Here is a 14,897-nt window from a genome sequence, read left to right as displayed (position 1 = left end):
GAACTTGAAAAGAAATGCTTGAAACCTGCTATGTTTTGGATCTGCCTCATTTTTTGGCACGTGTCCTAAAATAAGTTCGCAAAAATCGATTGGATTTCTCACAAACAGCATAGTGAGCCCCACCTAGCTTTCTAGAGCAGGAACTTTGCTTTCTTAGGAAATCCGCTTCCCTTCTAATTCTGGAGAAATGTCTTACCATGCAGTAGTCAACCTTTACAATTCTAATCACTGGATGCAGATCGTAGCTCTAAACAACCTTCCTGCATGCCATTAAAGGCTAAAGACTCCCATTGAGTAGATTTTGGGTATGATCCATTTATGGTAGGACACAACAAACCAATGAGCGTTCCAAAGCAGCAGTTTGCCAGCTTTTTGGTGGTCCATATTATGGGTCCTAGCATAGATAGACCACGCCCAAATGGACACCGATTGTATAGTGAGGCGCTCACCACCCTTTTACTGTGGTGTGAAGACTGTTGGGCGCAATGTGATGTCTTTTATCCACACCTATCATCCATCTCATTTTAGGGGATGAGACCAAAATTGAAGTATGTCCAGAGCTCAAGTGGACCACACCATAGGAAATAGTGGGAGTTGAATGCCTACAATTGAAAACCTCTTGGGGGCCACAAAAGTTTTGGGTGAAGCTGATATTTGTGTTTTCCTCCGTTCTTATCCCCACCGTTTTCTGTGTTGTCCACTGGAGCTTTGGATTGGCTTGAAATTTGAGCTGATGCCCTGAAATGAGCTGAGAAAACGGATGGACACAATGTATAAAATAGATACATCACTGTGGGCCGTGCAGAGTCTTCACACCATGGTGAAGGGTCACTGCAATCCACCTCCTGTCCAAGTATCTCTTGTGATGGAAGGTCCCAAATCTTGGGGCTTTTTCTCTTTCCCGGGAGAAGTGGACCATGGCCTAAAATTTCCCAGGAAATGTATTAGCATTCGTCCTATGTGAAATTGCAGATTTCAATCAATCGAGGAAAGAAAAAGAAAATCTAAGCCACCTGTTAATAAAAATACGACCAGAGAAAGGCTTACTTCATAAAAATAAGATCACCCAAATCAGATGAACAGGCCCAAAATTTCTCAAATAACGATGTAAATGCTCAACTTCAAAATCCTAATTTGCTCACAAAAAAAATATAAAATAAAGCCCACAAGCCTAATATATTGGTCAACTGTTTGAAAAAGAAAGAAACTAAGAAAAAGAAAAGAAAAGAAAAGAAAATGATATATTTCTTTCTCCGAGTCAAACCCTTCTTCCTCGCACTCTTACAAAACCCATACCCATAACCCAAAATCTCTACAAAATGATCAAGATATATTTCCAAAATTGATGAAAATTCTAAAGGCATATTTGGTAGATGCCTAAAAATGAATTCATCTCAATTTAAATCCAAGGGCCTATTTGATATTAGGGATAATATTTCCTTTCACAACGATTAAAAATAATCTTGATAACAAACAATCATGACCTGTAATAAATGATTACAATTAACTAAAATGAGATGAACTCACTTTTAGGCATCTTCTAAACAGGCCTGAAGGCCCTGCTTAGTTGCCACTTACAAATGAGTTTATCTCACCTTAGCTAACAGTAATTATGTATATTTGAGATCATAGCAAGGATGAAAAAAATCTTGACAACACATATTTTATATAAACTATAATATCTAATATATAATGTTTGTTAACTAAAATGAGATGAAATCAGATTTTTAAGTGGCAACCAAACAGGGTCAGCCGAAGAATTTCCTAAAAAAAACTTGCACTAAGTGGAAGCGCACCACTACGGTCAAAACCCCCTCCTCTTGTGGTAACCTCGTTGTTCAATCTCGTTCTCTTGAATGGTAACCTCGTTGTATTCTCTTTAACTGTTTTATTATTGGGCCACAAATTAAACAATGGGGATCGTATCAATGGTTCAGATTCAAGATCATGGACCACACATGTAACAACAATGTACAAACCAGGCAACAACGATGTACAAACATTTGGTTCAGCATTGTACATTCCTTATGTAATATACAATGCTCAGGCCAAGATATTGTTTAACACAATTCAATGTTGGAGTTTGTACAAGTGGGCCATAGTTCAATAATCCAATCCATGTTGCTATTATGTGCCCCGCTGTATATGGTCCATGCACCAAAATCCCCCAGTTGGGACTTCCTGAATTTTTCAATAGATGCCTGACAAAGGAACAGTTAAGAAATAAATACATCAAAGTTCCCATTCAACCAATGAAAGGCCAAATATTCTATTAACTAAGATCTTAAAATCTAGGAGATCTGGGGGGCATGATCCATCCACTCTGGGACCCAACAGAACAATGGTCTGGATTACGAAAGCATTGGACCAACTTTTCAGAATTGAAAACCTGCATATACTGTGCAAAGCCTCGGGTCACCATCAATCATGTTTCAAGCACATCCATGTAGACAAAACAAATGAAGTCAAGCCACTTTCATAACAAGAAATACGATGAAGAGCTTAAGGGGGGGGGGGGGAGGAATACTATTCCACTTTCATTAACTTTATTTTGATTATAAAGAGTTCTGCCAAGCCCCCACATTCCCCCATTGGGAATTCTTCTAAATCATTCATGCTTTCTGTACACGTGTGTAACACACCTGATGAGTTAACCAGCCTGTTTTCTGGACCAGGTCATCTAAATGGTGAGTTCTCCTGATGCAAGCCTCACATGTCCCATGCGTAAGCATATACGGGTGTGTGTGGATGTACAAAAGCTTTTAATTATAATTCTCTATACAGAACTGCAAGTGTAATCTACAACAAAAACCTGTGATTTAGTACACCCTTTCTCAAAGATGGAGAAATCTCTATACCTTTGGGCACTGCATCACCTCATCATTTCTGCCAAGTTCTCTACGCCTTGTCGCGTTAGGGCATATCTCCAAGCAAGGTTCCGAGAGGGCTTTATCTTCAGCAAGTGGAGGGGGATGAACTCCAAAATTAAACTGCCAAATGGAAGGTAGACAGATGAATAGTGTTTGCCACAAAACTAACCTGATACTTGGGCAGGTGATCCACAGAATGGGGCACACTTATTGCATGGCTTAGATGTCCCACACACATGCCAAATTTGCATGTTGGGCAACGTGTATGGGCCTGGACCCAAATGCAAATAGGCATGGCGAAGCTCTTGACAAAAAGGCAGCAGCATTTATAATTACAGTGAACATGGACTACATGTGGTTACTCTGCAATTGAAGGAACTTTAGGAATATTTCCAACTAATAGGATTCATAAATGAAAGAGGAGCACATACAGTAAGTGCCAATCAACAAAGCAAATGTGATGAATTTATCAAAACAGCAATACTAGTTTCTAAAAAGATCAGTTGGTGGATTAAAGATTGTATTGTAGAATGTGAGTAAATTCAAGCTTTGCGATCAAGGTTGAGTTCATATTTTATGCAGTCACATACGACAGTAAGCATATAATAGGCACTAAAGTATAGGTCAGATTAAATCATTAAAAACAACTATAAATACTAGTGGGTATGGCACATGCAACACAAGTGGAGAGAGAAAGGGGAGAGATCTGGAGGGAAAGGGTGTGGTCTAGACGTAGAGAAAGAAAGAGGTTGCAGTTACATGCAGAGAGAGGGAGGAGGGGAGGGAGTGTCAGTGTGGGCTACATAGAAAAGGGCGAAGGTAGAAAAGGGCGAAGGGTGTGGGCTACTCACATGGGAAAAAAGGCACACATTGTAAAATCGGCACAATCGTTGACATGGAGGATGGAGCAGGTAAAATCTAAACCGCCTGTTGATAAGCATTCACACTTCAAAAATTTCCCAAATGCCCCTAACCTGTGTTGGAATTTCATCTAATGCCCTATTAAATCTCAAAGTTTATGACTCTCCCAGAACTAATTACATGGGGAAATTTGCCCATTTGCCACCCACGTTATATATGGAAGAGATAAATCAAACTGCCAAAGAATAGTCTTCGAGGAATGTTTATCAAAGCTAACTCAGAATGGAGAGTTTCTTAATTTAAAGAGAAATCAATCCAAACTCCCCAACAAATTTAAAAAAAAAAAAAAAAAATACACAAAAGTTAGCAAATGTGACAAATAATCAAATTGTGAAGCAAGATCATGGTTGATCTTTAGATGATTATATTCAATGAGTGAGAGTTACTATCAGTGCAAGAAATATAAATTCAATTGAAGTCAATTCCCCCCACCCAATCCGTCATCCGCAACGGGCACTATATTAGCAATCCAATCTGAGTAGTCAAACCTCTTCAATGAATCCTGTCTTGATCAATTTATCAACTTCCTCTTTGATTTTCAATTCAGGGGGAAAAAAAACAGACAGCAATCTAATTGAAGATAATTGCAGTCACAGGATTTCAAAGATCATTGGATTAAGAGGGTGGGAGGGAGGCCGTGAGAAGGGGGTGCTTTCCCCTTTTACCCCCCTTCTACTTCTTTTTTAAGGTGCTTACAGATTGCTTTGCACTTGATTATGTAGATCCAGTCTCAGCAAATGAGTATTTACTCATGAAGGGTGGGTTTGGCAGCTGGCTGTACAAGTTTTGCCAAGAAACCACAAGAGTTCCTATTTCACATACATTGGTACCTGATCCCACTTCCAAGTGAATGTACAGGACTTAGGTCAATAGACCTTTCTTTCTCCCACTTCAGTACTCGATTTGACATGCTATGGCCATCTCGTGAAGGACAATAGAGAAAATTTTCACCAAAACATTCATCCATTCTACTTGGAAAGCAGTGGGAAAAGGGTAAGCATATTTTCCTCAATCACGAACATGAAGTGAAGCAACAACAAATTCAGGTGTGGGAGCAGGGAAGCATTTTTTTCAAAATGCTGGCAAGTATAAACAATTAGAAATCAGGAGTGAGAGTTTGGAGCACATTCAAAGTGGAAGCAGCACCTGGTTATAAGGATTGTGCAACTAAGGATGGGATCAGTGCTCTAGTTTCCAGTCTACTCGTACTTAATTTTCAGCAGCACATAAAAATGGTTGGGATAAGCTACAAATAATTTCTACTCTATCAATAACTTGTGACAACTGACAACATGAGCAATAGAGAAAACAAGACACAACTACTTTAATGGACTCTGGACAAACTAGAAATAGAATACACAAAATCATTAGGTCTTAAACATAGTTGCTGATTTTGGATCACTGTTCCGCAACAAGCAGTATCTCCACCAATATAGACATGCAAGGTTGAAACTTATCTGAGACATGTTACCTGACAGCTATAATCACTGAAGTTTGGTTCCATCGATAGAGGAACTCCCATGTAATCTTTGAAAAAAGTCTGGAAGGAAAATAGCATGACAAAAAAATTTAGAAGTATTAGGTATTAGAACAGGGTATTATCAGAAGCTCAAATGCATGTTTTGCAATAAGTTATAAATGTAGTTCCGCATATTACACGCATGCATGCACACACACCCATTTTCTTTTACAAATCATGTGAATAGCCCAGCCCACATGCATGCTGGAACACATGCGAAGACGGCATGTGCGAATACTACAAGCCAGGGGTTGGTGGAAGGCAAAAATAAAGGCAGGTCCACTCATAAGGTTGCCAGTGTATAAGAAAACGGATGGGTAAACAAGTTCTTTTAGGAATCCATTTGTTTGGTTCTGTGTCGCCCACTCGCCGAGTGAAATGGCCTGAGTTTTGGACTTGGCATCTCTATGTTAAGGCCCCCATGACGGATGTCTTGGATGTTCACCACACACACTAATTTGCATGGCTACAGCTCGTTTATAGGATGGGTTATACATGCATTTGTGATTAGCAAACCACCATATATATGCATTCTCCAATATATTTACATGCCAGCTGTTATTTTATCCTTGAAAAGTTCAGAAGAGTTTTTGGTGATCACAAAAAAAATATTTAAAAAAAAATATATTTAAAAAAAATGCATCAAATGTTCCGACTACCCTTCCATTTTCAAACATGTGGGTATAAGATATATTGAATTGTTAAAAAATAAAAATAAAAAAACTCTTCTTTTTTTTTTCTTTTTTTTTTTTTTTCCTTTTTTTTCTTCTCTCTTTTTTACACTAATGGCATCTTCACAGTTTACTAAGACATCTCAATGCCACAGGGTAACAAAATGCTTGCCCTAAAACAGTGCACCTCATCGAAATGCCTCCAAATCTACATAGGGTCAGCCTTCCCATGGAGAGCCCAACCTAATCTTTACACACAAAACCCTTGAGACGGGATGTATGAAGAAATATGCAATGTAAGTATCTAGAATATCTAGAGGTGTAAGAATATTCCGGATTCTTGGACTAGTGCCACGTCGCATGATCCAATTGATGCAAGTGGACAAAAGGCAAAGATTTTGCAACCAAGTGAAACATTGCAGTGCTACCTTATTTATTTCATTTTTACATTAAAAAAATAACATAGAAAACATAAACATAAGCATGGATAGGTTCTAACCTGAGTTGGCTGCTTGCATGTGTTAATACAAATACCCACACATTTGCTTTCCTCCAAATACTTGCACCTTTCTATGAAAACCTACATGAACCGAGAGTACCGATTGCTAAGTTCATAAAATGCACAACAAAGAAATTAATTTCAATGCTATCAAAATCAAATATTGGAACTTTGAGATCACTACCCCACTACTACAAGCAGATCCGCCTGGAAGCTCGACTGAATTTACTGTGCATGGGCCCATCAGCCATTGACAAGAGAGTGCAGTCACCCTTGCTTCAAAACATAAAAACATTAATGACTACCACAACATGATATCTTCGAGCTGATAGAGGTGTCAAATGAGTGTGTTAGACAATTTGATGCAGCCTGATGTAGTTGCAATGGACTGCTTAAATACACTGACTTTAAAATAGTATATCGTCTTGAATATAACTCTGATTGAGTTGATTCAAATGCCAAAATGAACCATGATGAATCTAGTTTCAGGAAGAAAAAAAAATTCCAAACTCAAATAAGGCTGATTTTAGGACGTTTGGAAACTGTCTAAAAAATCATCAATTCAAGTATCTGAGATTAAGAAATTTAATATTTTTGGAAATCATAATGGAATGAAATTTTGTAGGATGAAAATAAAATAGATGATGATTTATCAGAAACACTAGAAAAATCAGTAATGAACTAGAAATGGCAAAAACGTTGCAAGCAACAAACCTGACAGAATGGGAAATTTCTACGATCATGAAGTGATGCCAATGAACCAGGAGTGACTCGATCCATATGAGTTAGATTTACTCACAACCAAAGAGGGATCACTCGACTCTTTCTTATGCTGGAAATTTGGAAGAAATAATATATTTTTTTAGAAGTCAAAAAATGGATTTTCTTTTCAATGCAAAATAGGTCCTTATATAGACCAATTACACCAACCCCTCATAATTAAACGTAATAATTTCCTACAAATTAGTTGTAACAACCACGAGTCCCAATGCATTACTACATAATTCAAAAAAAAAAAAAAAACTTTCAAATCATGTTCATGCCAACGACATTCCCAAGGCATACTTCAATTTCAAATTTTTTCCTTTCCTATGCAGGTAACATGGTCCCAAAGCCATACAACATGAATTCATTTGAGCTGGAAATAATGGGCTGGATTTCCAAGCTTTGGCCTGATTCATGGGCTTGGCTTTCCCCTTGAACTGGGGAAAGCAAATGTGCATCACAATTGGACATTAACATCATCACCAAACCCGTCTAACTCTTTTACTGAGCAAATAAACATATATAAGTGCATATCTTGGACATTTCAACATGAAATTTACTTGACTAACAGATTTACATAACTAGCTCTCAAACATATATTCTGAAGGTCTAACTCACCAACCATCATGGCAGCTACTTTCCCCCTTCCAATCGGGGCTATGAGAATTTGAAAAAGTTCCAACAACAATGGGGGAAACAAAGATCTTAGTACACGAACCTGCCATTAGTAGAATGAGTAGTTAGTATCTGCTCAAAGAATAATTGTAGCTAAATAAACTGGTGACAAGTAACCAATGCAACAGTCATGACTCATGCTGCAATTGATAGACCTTATTCTTATTAAATACGTAATTCAAAACAACTCCCATGTTTAGAAATAATTCTGGTTAAACAATGAACCCTTGTGAATAGCATATTAATAGATTATTATGTGGCCTCATTGAAATTTTCATGTGCAAATGAGTGCTTTGCAATTTGGCTTTATTTCCTCACACGCTCTCTGAGTGCTTATAATATACGTGAGAAGTATGAATAGAATACTAAATTAGGACTCTATCACACTGACTGTAGAGTAAATCTTGTTACCATGAGCAGGGAAATCTGCTACTTGGATGGAGTACAGACCCTCGATGCTTGAGGCATTTGAGATGTTGTAATGAGGTGCAGATCACTATAGTCATGTGAGAGGTGTGGTTAGGATGACATTTATATGTAGAGTTAAATAGTTTTCCAAGTCAGCATAGTGATCATGATCAATAGAGATGGGCCTTTTATCAGACAGGATACTTTTGAGAGCCCAACTCTGTTGCCAGGGGATACCTAAGCATCTCCTGCATGGTGCGGAGATTCCAGTAATATTGATATGCAGGACCAGGTTGGCTACAACCGCTTTGTGCCAAGTCTTGTGTTTCATACCAAACATCCCAGATCATATTACCTACTCCCGCAGGATCATTCCTGTTTCCATTATCATGCAGCATTGGAGCATTTTTAGGTGGCTCTAGTGCCTCAGCAACTCTTCATTGATTTCTATAACTATGAATCTTGGTGATAGGTATTTTGGTCAGCAATGTTAAAGCATGAATGATTCACTTGGGAATAAAGCCTAGCAACTTTCGTGTGTTCGAATATCTGTTTGCATGGACACCAGATCCTCGTGTACCACACGAAATCTTGAATGGACAATCAGTTTGGAAAAAGCTTGAGGGGGGTGATTATGCTACATTCATGGAATAATTTTTGGGCATTAATCTCTACCTTTGGCCTTTTTTCTTTTCTTTTCTTTTCTTTTCTTTGGGAGGGAGAGAGAGATTCTAAGATATGAACCTTTTGCATCCCACAAGTAGACCATGCATATAAACAAGAACATATAGTCTTTGATAGAAGAGCATATGCATGCAACAAAAGGTTGCAACATTTAAAAATAAAAATTTAAAATTTAAAATTTTTTAAAAAAAAACACCACAGTACTCTTAGTAATCATGAGGTAGCAATGGCAAATGCACAATACATAAAAAGAGACTTGAGGAAAAGGTAATAGATCGCAATAAATTTTTTTTTTTTTTTTTCTTTTAAAAAACAAAGGAACAAAATGGATAAAATGACGCAAGATTGCCTTTTATGAAGATTTAAACATTGCCATTAGTTATAGCCATTCATGTGAAATTTAAGTTTGGTTAAGACTCACAATAGAAGTTCATAGGCAGAGTCAAAATTCAATGACCATAAGGTGAATATAGTTGATGTACCGCTGCTTGCTCAGTTTCCCGATTGGTTTTGCCCTTGATCATCAGACGGTTTACGACTTCCATAAGTCCATCATATCCAGGCTTCTCTGAGTCCCATCCAACCTCCTACACTCCTTCAAATCAAGAAGAACAATGCACTGTAAGAAAGCATTCAAAACCAAATAACAAGCAAACCTTAGCTTTTACAGGGCAAGGACTACAGTACACAAGGTTTTAAAGTTGCCATTATTCAAGGTAAGGCATATTGCAAACAAGGCTTTAAATAGTGGATAGAGCCAAGTCAACACAGCTGAGTCAGCTCGTTTTTGGTAGACAACAAAATCAGTCACCCCATATGAAACATGTATATGTTGAAACAAGTCACAAGGATTGTACCTGTTTCAGACCACAGTTAGGGCCCTGTTTGGTAGATGCCTAGAAAAAGGGATGATCTAATTTTAGTAAACAGTAATTATATACTAGAGATCATGATATCTGATATATAAACACTGTTAGTATGAACTCATTGTGCATTAGATATCAAGATCTCTAATAGATAATTACTGTTAATAAAATGAGATTAACTCATTTTTAGGCATCTACCAAACAGGGCCTAACTGTCATTTAAAAAGCATAACCACTGATGCATATCATACTCTAATTTTGCATCCATTCCTTTATTTCAAAAATTTCTGTGACATGGAAATGAACAATATGGGTAGGAAACAATCAAACAAAGTAAATGACAAGAACAGGGGTGATCTACACTAGGGCTGTCTAAGTTGGGTTCGGGTCAGGTCCTATGGTACAGGTGCCTGGCCTAACTGGGTTTAGGTCTTGATCATTTTGAAGACCCGGACCTGGATCTGCTCAGGTTCAGGTACCCATCTGGTCTTTGTATCTAGGCTTCGCTGGGTACAGAACGAATAAAAACATTTACATGATCAGGCCCACCTGACAGATGGATTAGATTGCACACACATGAGCTACTTTGACACATTCATGGTGTGTAAACGTCTCTCTTACATGTGCGTGGCTTAGAAAACTTGACAGAGTAATCATATATATATTTAACAAATATAGTAGTAATATAGAAATTAATTGGACCTGAACTGGACCTACTTGACCTAGCCCAATCTAGACCCAGGTAAACCCGATTTTAACCAGGTCCAAAAAGGTGAGACCCATTGTTTATGGATCCAAAAATGGGACTCCGACTGGTTAAAATCTGGCCGGGTCCACTGGGTACCCGCTGGTCTGGATACACATTGACAGCCATAATCTACTCCCAACCCAAATTCACCAACACAAAACATTATTCAAATTCATATCCAGACCTATAATTTAATGAATGAACCCTAATTCAAGATGCAGAAAAATGGCCATGTATATGATGCTCCAACTAGTTACCAGCACCTATAGCATTCAGTACGGATGGGGTCAAATTTCAGTAACCCAGACTGTCTACTGGTGGCCCACACAATGGATGCGAGATGCTGCCAAAAAAAAGAAAAAATCCCCCGGAAGACAAACATAGCCATCCGATCATTGGCCTGCATATAGACAGCCAGAAAAGCAGATGTAACCAATCGTCCATGCACAATGGGTAAATAAGTCCACTGATCAGGTGGCTGGAACTGTCTTCGAAGTAGTTTTGGGAACGCAATCCGCGTCTGTCCATTTGACCATCGACCATGGGCCCTTTCAGACGAACAGTCTGGATTGCCGAAAACGGGCCCCACCCTTACAGGAAGCCAGTCCAAATGAAAAGCAAGCCAATCATAGTATATTCAACTCAAGAGTACTGAATTAAACATCGATAAAATAAAAAATTACAACTCTAACATACAATAATAAAAATAAAATAAAATAAGAAAAAAGGAAAGAAAGAAAAGAAGAAGAAGAAGAAGAAATCACCTCAACCATTTTACTCCGAAACCAAGCGAGAATGAAATCATCGAAGATGCCAGGCTTATATTCGGATTTCGCAGCAGCGCTTGTAGAATCGATCTGAGAGAGGGAGAGGGAGAGAGTGAAAATTTCGATCGCGAGATGGATGGATGAGGTTTTAAAGGGAAGGGAAGAACGAGTAGAAAGAGCAAAGACGTACCGATTGGGATCGAAACGGCGAGCAGTAGGTTGAAATTCTAGCGTTTTTCTGGATCGTTTTGGCTTGGAGGGCATTTTGAGAAGGAAAAGAAAAGGTGAGGGCGCGAAGTGGAGCCAGAGACTCCATTCCACTGTGAGAGAAGGAACGGATAACAGGACAATTTCAAGTGCGCTTCCGCTTTTTCTCCTCTGCGTGAGCCTTTACTCGATGTTTGTGAAAAGACCAGAGCACCCCTGAGATCTGTGTAATCGACAGTGTTGACTCGGACCGACTCGAGTCGGGTCCCGAACCGGGTTCGACTCAGACGAGTCGGCCATCCATCAGCAATAATTGCCTAGTCCCACGATCGAACCGTCCAGACGTTTAGAGGGGGTTTGGATCTTAAGTTACTTAAGATAAACTACTTATGCCTCGAGTATCTTATCATAGTTTTCACTTATAAGTAAAAAAAATTACTTTTAACTAATCATAAACTAAATTTACTATCTAAAATAAGTTAAGTAACTACGGTTACAAGTATAAGAAGAAACTTATTTGGTGGTATCAAATGAGTGTTTGGATCGTAAGTTACTTAAAATAAATTATTTATGTGTCAAATATCTTATCTCAATTTCTATTTATTAAACCGAAGTGATTGAGTAACTTTAAATTTTAAAAAATTATTTATAATTAATCATGCCTTGGCAGCCCAGCCCTACAGGGCTAGGCTTGGCCCCTTAAACTTGGCCCAATGGACAAGCTTGGACTTGAAATCTCCGCCAGTTTTGGGCTAGTTGGGCCAAGGGTGATGATGAATGGCCCACCTGGCTTGTTGGCATAGTGCAATACTCAAGTAGTAAAAGGTTGGTTGATTTGATGTGAGGGTCCCATTCAGTTTTCATATGTAGCCCGACCCATTGCCACCCCTAATGAGACTCGACCAGCCAGCATGAGTGTAGCCTATTTTGAACCATGTTTGTGCAGTGGAGTCTCAGGGTCCAAGTGTTAGGCTTGGGCATAAGTTCTAGGTCTACCATTGGGCTGGACCTGGGCGTAAACTATCTAAAGCCGGACATCTTGGTTTTCACCCAATAACATTGGAGAACTGAGAATACTGATAGTGGGCCATCACGGCCCAACCCGAGCCCACAAAGGTAAATGTGTCAGAGTTTCGGGTCCATGAAAGGTGAGAGCGTCGGGCCCACCATGTATGTTGCATGAATGTACCCTGGCCGAAACCGTCCGATAAGGTGGACCACGAATCGAGTAAAATGAAATGACCTCATTTTTACGTTAGGCTCATAGACGAGAAGAGCTGCCTGATGAACAGATCAGATCTCACACACGCACACCAAGCTGGCACATGTGCGCGATCTCGAGACAGAGAAGCAGCAAGAACATAACCAACTCCCTTGGTATGAATATCGAACAAGAAGCGAAAAGGCGCGAGAAATCAAGAAGAGAGAGAGAGAGAGAGAGAGAGAGAGAGAGAGAGAGAGAGAGATGGGAAGAGCGAAGAGGCAGGTGACGCTGGAAGAGTATGTGAATTTCCACGAAAATCCCCAACATCCCAATCTCACCATCAAATGCCTCCTTCAGGTATCTCTCTCTCTCTCTCTCTCTCTCTCTCTCTCTCTCTCTCTCTCTCTCTCTCTCTCTCTCTGTATACTCTGCATTTCGTATTTCCAGATCCGATTCTTTTCAGATCTCTCATCTAACCTTCTCTCTCTCAGATCATCCGAATGCACGGTTTCATCAAACTACACAACCGTCCCAAGGTAAAAGAAAGATCTCTCCTTCCATCCCTCCCTTTTCTATAGTTCTTATTTTCTCCATAATCACTCAGAAAGATATCCTGGACGCGTTGAACTCAATCGATATGCTGATACCACCCCTACGATCGACACTGAACGAGAACATCTCTTCCAACGCGTACCTCTCGCTCGATCAGGTGAACAAAGATCTTGCCGCGCTGGAATGGCAGGAGTGCCCTGTCCAGTCAGTCGCGACAATGGAATGGGTGGAGGAGAATCAGTTAGCCAGCGACCAGGACCATCTCCAGATCATCTGCGGACAGCCTGCGACGAGAAATGCATTGGCTGCTTCAACTCCTGTTAGGAAGCTGAGATCGAAGCGCAGGAAGCGGAATTTCGTAAAAACAGAAACCGGTGTTTCTACTTCTGCTGCTGCTGTCTTTGATGATGATTCTGCTCCTCTGCCTTCGTCTTGGCTGTCTCTTGGATTTTTCTAAGGAAAGAGGATAATTGCTGATTTTTCTTTTTTCTTCTTTTTCAATGACTGATATTCTTTCTTCTTCTTGAATCTTGATCTTCATTTACTGTTTTTTTTCCCTCTTCCTTTGGGTCGAGGAAGAGAGGTGGAATTTTGCCGTGGTTGTGCCGTGATTTCTTTTGTAAACGAGGGGTGTTTTCGTCTTTTTCGTTAACCATGACAGTGCTGTTGCGTTGCTTCCCTTCTTCTCGCAATGGATTTTCTTTCTCCATTCTCTCTCGTTTTAGTTTGTCGGGGATCTCTTTCCAACCGGACTTCTCTTGCATGCCCGCGGCGGGTAAAAGATGTGGGGCCCACCGTGAGTGTTGCATCCAATCGGTTCATCAGGTGTGCGTTATCATATTCACCGTCCATCTCAAAAACCAGCTCGATACAAAACTCGGGTGGGCCGTACCACGGGCACCAAATGTAAAATCACACCTACATCGTTAGAGTTAAGGTGGTGAGCCCTATCTGGGTTTTGAATTAGGATGATTTTTGGAGTCTCTGTTCATCCGCACGTGATGAACGAATTGGATGGAGAATGTACACCATGGTCGGCCTCATACACAAGGTGTGGCCCACCTGGGTGGTCGATTGGGCTAATTTCTGGCCCCATAAATATCGTGCGAAGCACCCAATGGACGGAGTGGATGCCACACACACAGCATGGAGGGCTCAAGGATTCCGATTGTTGTACCCGGTGCGTACAGCATGTGTGCATGCGCGCAAGTAGGATTAGAATCCTAATTCTTGAGCACATGTGCCAGCTTGGATACGCGTGCAAGGTTGGAGCCGTTCATCTGGCATCTTCCCTGTTATATCAGCCCGGACGTTACCCATTCTTGGCTAAGAGGGTGTTAGGTGCTGCACCAGGGGTTGGGTTGGGATCGTGAGGACTGTTAAAGACGCTAGACCGAACCATTCATATAGAACCACAGTCTACGGGCAGCACGGGAGAATCACACCGATTAATGGCCCAAAGAATAACACAAAATGCCCCCACAGCAACAGCAAGTTCTGCATGAGGAAGTTACTTGGGCCCACCGATACGTTGCAAGAAA

At 40.0% G+C, this 14,897-nt stretch overlaps 2 protein-coding genes across 3 annotated transcripts; one reads left to right on the top strand and one right to left on the bottom strand.

The window, feature by feature from the left end:
* Positions 1 to 2,565: 2,565 nt before the first annotated feature.
* Positions 2,566 to 11,798, bottom strand: LOC131231156 (beta-carotene isomerase D27, chloroplastic). Of its 2 annotated transcripts, XM_058227262.1 has the most exons (8): positions 11,584 to 11,794; positions 11,391 to 11,483; positions 9,495 to 9,599; positions 7,864 to 7,963; positions 6,665 to 6,756; positions 6,481 to 6,561; positions 5,263 to 5,331; positions 2,566 to 2,990 (listed from the first exon to the last, which is right to left on the bottom strand). In XM_058227262.1, exons 1-8 carry the CDS (start codon positions 11,707 to 11,709, stop codon positions 2,853 to 2,855), a joined length of 804 nt encoding a protein of 267 aa, XP_058083245.1. In that variant the 5' UTR covers positions 11,710 to 11,794; the 3' UTR covers positions 2,566 to 2,852. The 2 variants fall into 2 exon arrangements, with proteins under 2 accessions (XP_058083245.1, XP_058083246.1); XM_058227263.1 differs by lacking the exon at positions 5,263 to 5,331 and having other exon boundaries at positions 11,584 to 11,798.
* A 456-nt stretch (positions 11,799 to 12,254) lies between these two features.
* On the top strand, positions 12,255 to 14,098 carry LOC131230290 (uncharacterized). Its single transcript, XM_058226140.1, has 3 exons — positions 12,255 to 13,161; positions 13,296 to 13,340; positions 13,409 to 14,098. The coding sequence occupies exons 1-3, from the start codon at positions 13,066 to 13,068 to the stop codon at positions 13,811 to 13,813; spliced, it is 546 nt and encodes a 181-aa protein (XP_058082123.1). The 5' UTR covers positions 12,255 to 13,065; the 3' UTR covers positions 13,814 to 14,098.
* The last annotated feature ends 799 nt before the right edge of the window (positions 14,099 to 14,897 follow it).

The sequence above is a fragment of the Magnolia sinica genome, chromosome 17, assembly GCF_029962835.1.
Source record: "Magnolia sinica isolate HGM2019 chromosome 17, MsV1, whole genome shotgun sequence".
NCBI classification, from domain to species: Eukaryota; Viridiplantae; Streptophyta; class Magnoliopsida; order Magnoliales; family Magnoliaceae; genus Magnolia; species Magnolia sinica.
The sequence above is the reverse complement of the archived record's forward strand: the minus strand, read 5'-3'. Positions and strand labels throughout refer to the sequence as shown.

Bases quoted from the DNA above. Each gene is read 5' to 3' on its own strand.
- LOC131231156 (XM_058227262.1), bottom strand. From the start codon at position 11,709: ATGGAGTCTCTGGCTCCACTTCGCGCCCTCACCTTTTCTTTTCCTTCT. The intron at 6,757-7,863 runs GTGAGTTAGACC...TATGTTTTGAAG, and splicing joins AGTAGCTGCCATGATGGTTG to CAAGGGTGACTGCACTCTCT. The intron at 5,332-6,480 runs GTTAGAACCTAT...TTTTCCTTCCAG, and splicing joins CATGCAAGCAGCCAACTCAG to ACTTTTTTCAAAGATTACAT.
- LOC131230290 (XM_058226140.1), top strand. From the start codon at position 13,066: ATGGGAAGAGCGAAGAGGCAGGTGACGCTGGAAGAGTATGTGAATTTC. The intron at 13,162-13,295 runs GTATCTCTCTCT...TCTCTCTCTCAG, and splicing joins CCATCAAATGCCTCCTTCAG to ATCATCCGAATGCACGGTTT. The intron at 13,341-13,408 runs GTAAAAGAAAGA...ATAATCACTCAG, and splicing joins AACTACACAACCGTCCCAAG to AAAGATATCCTGGACGCGTT.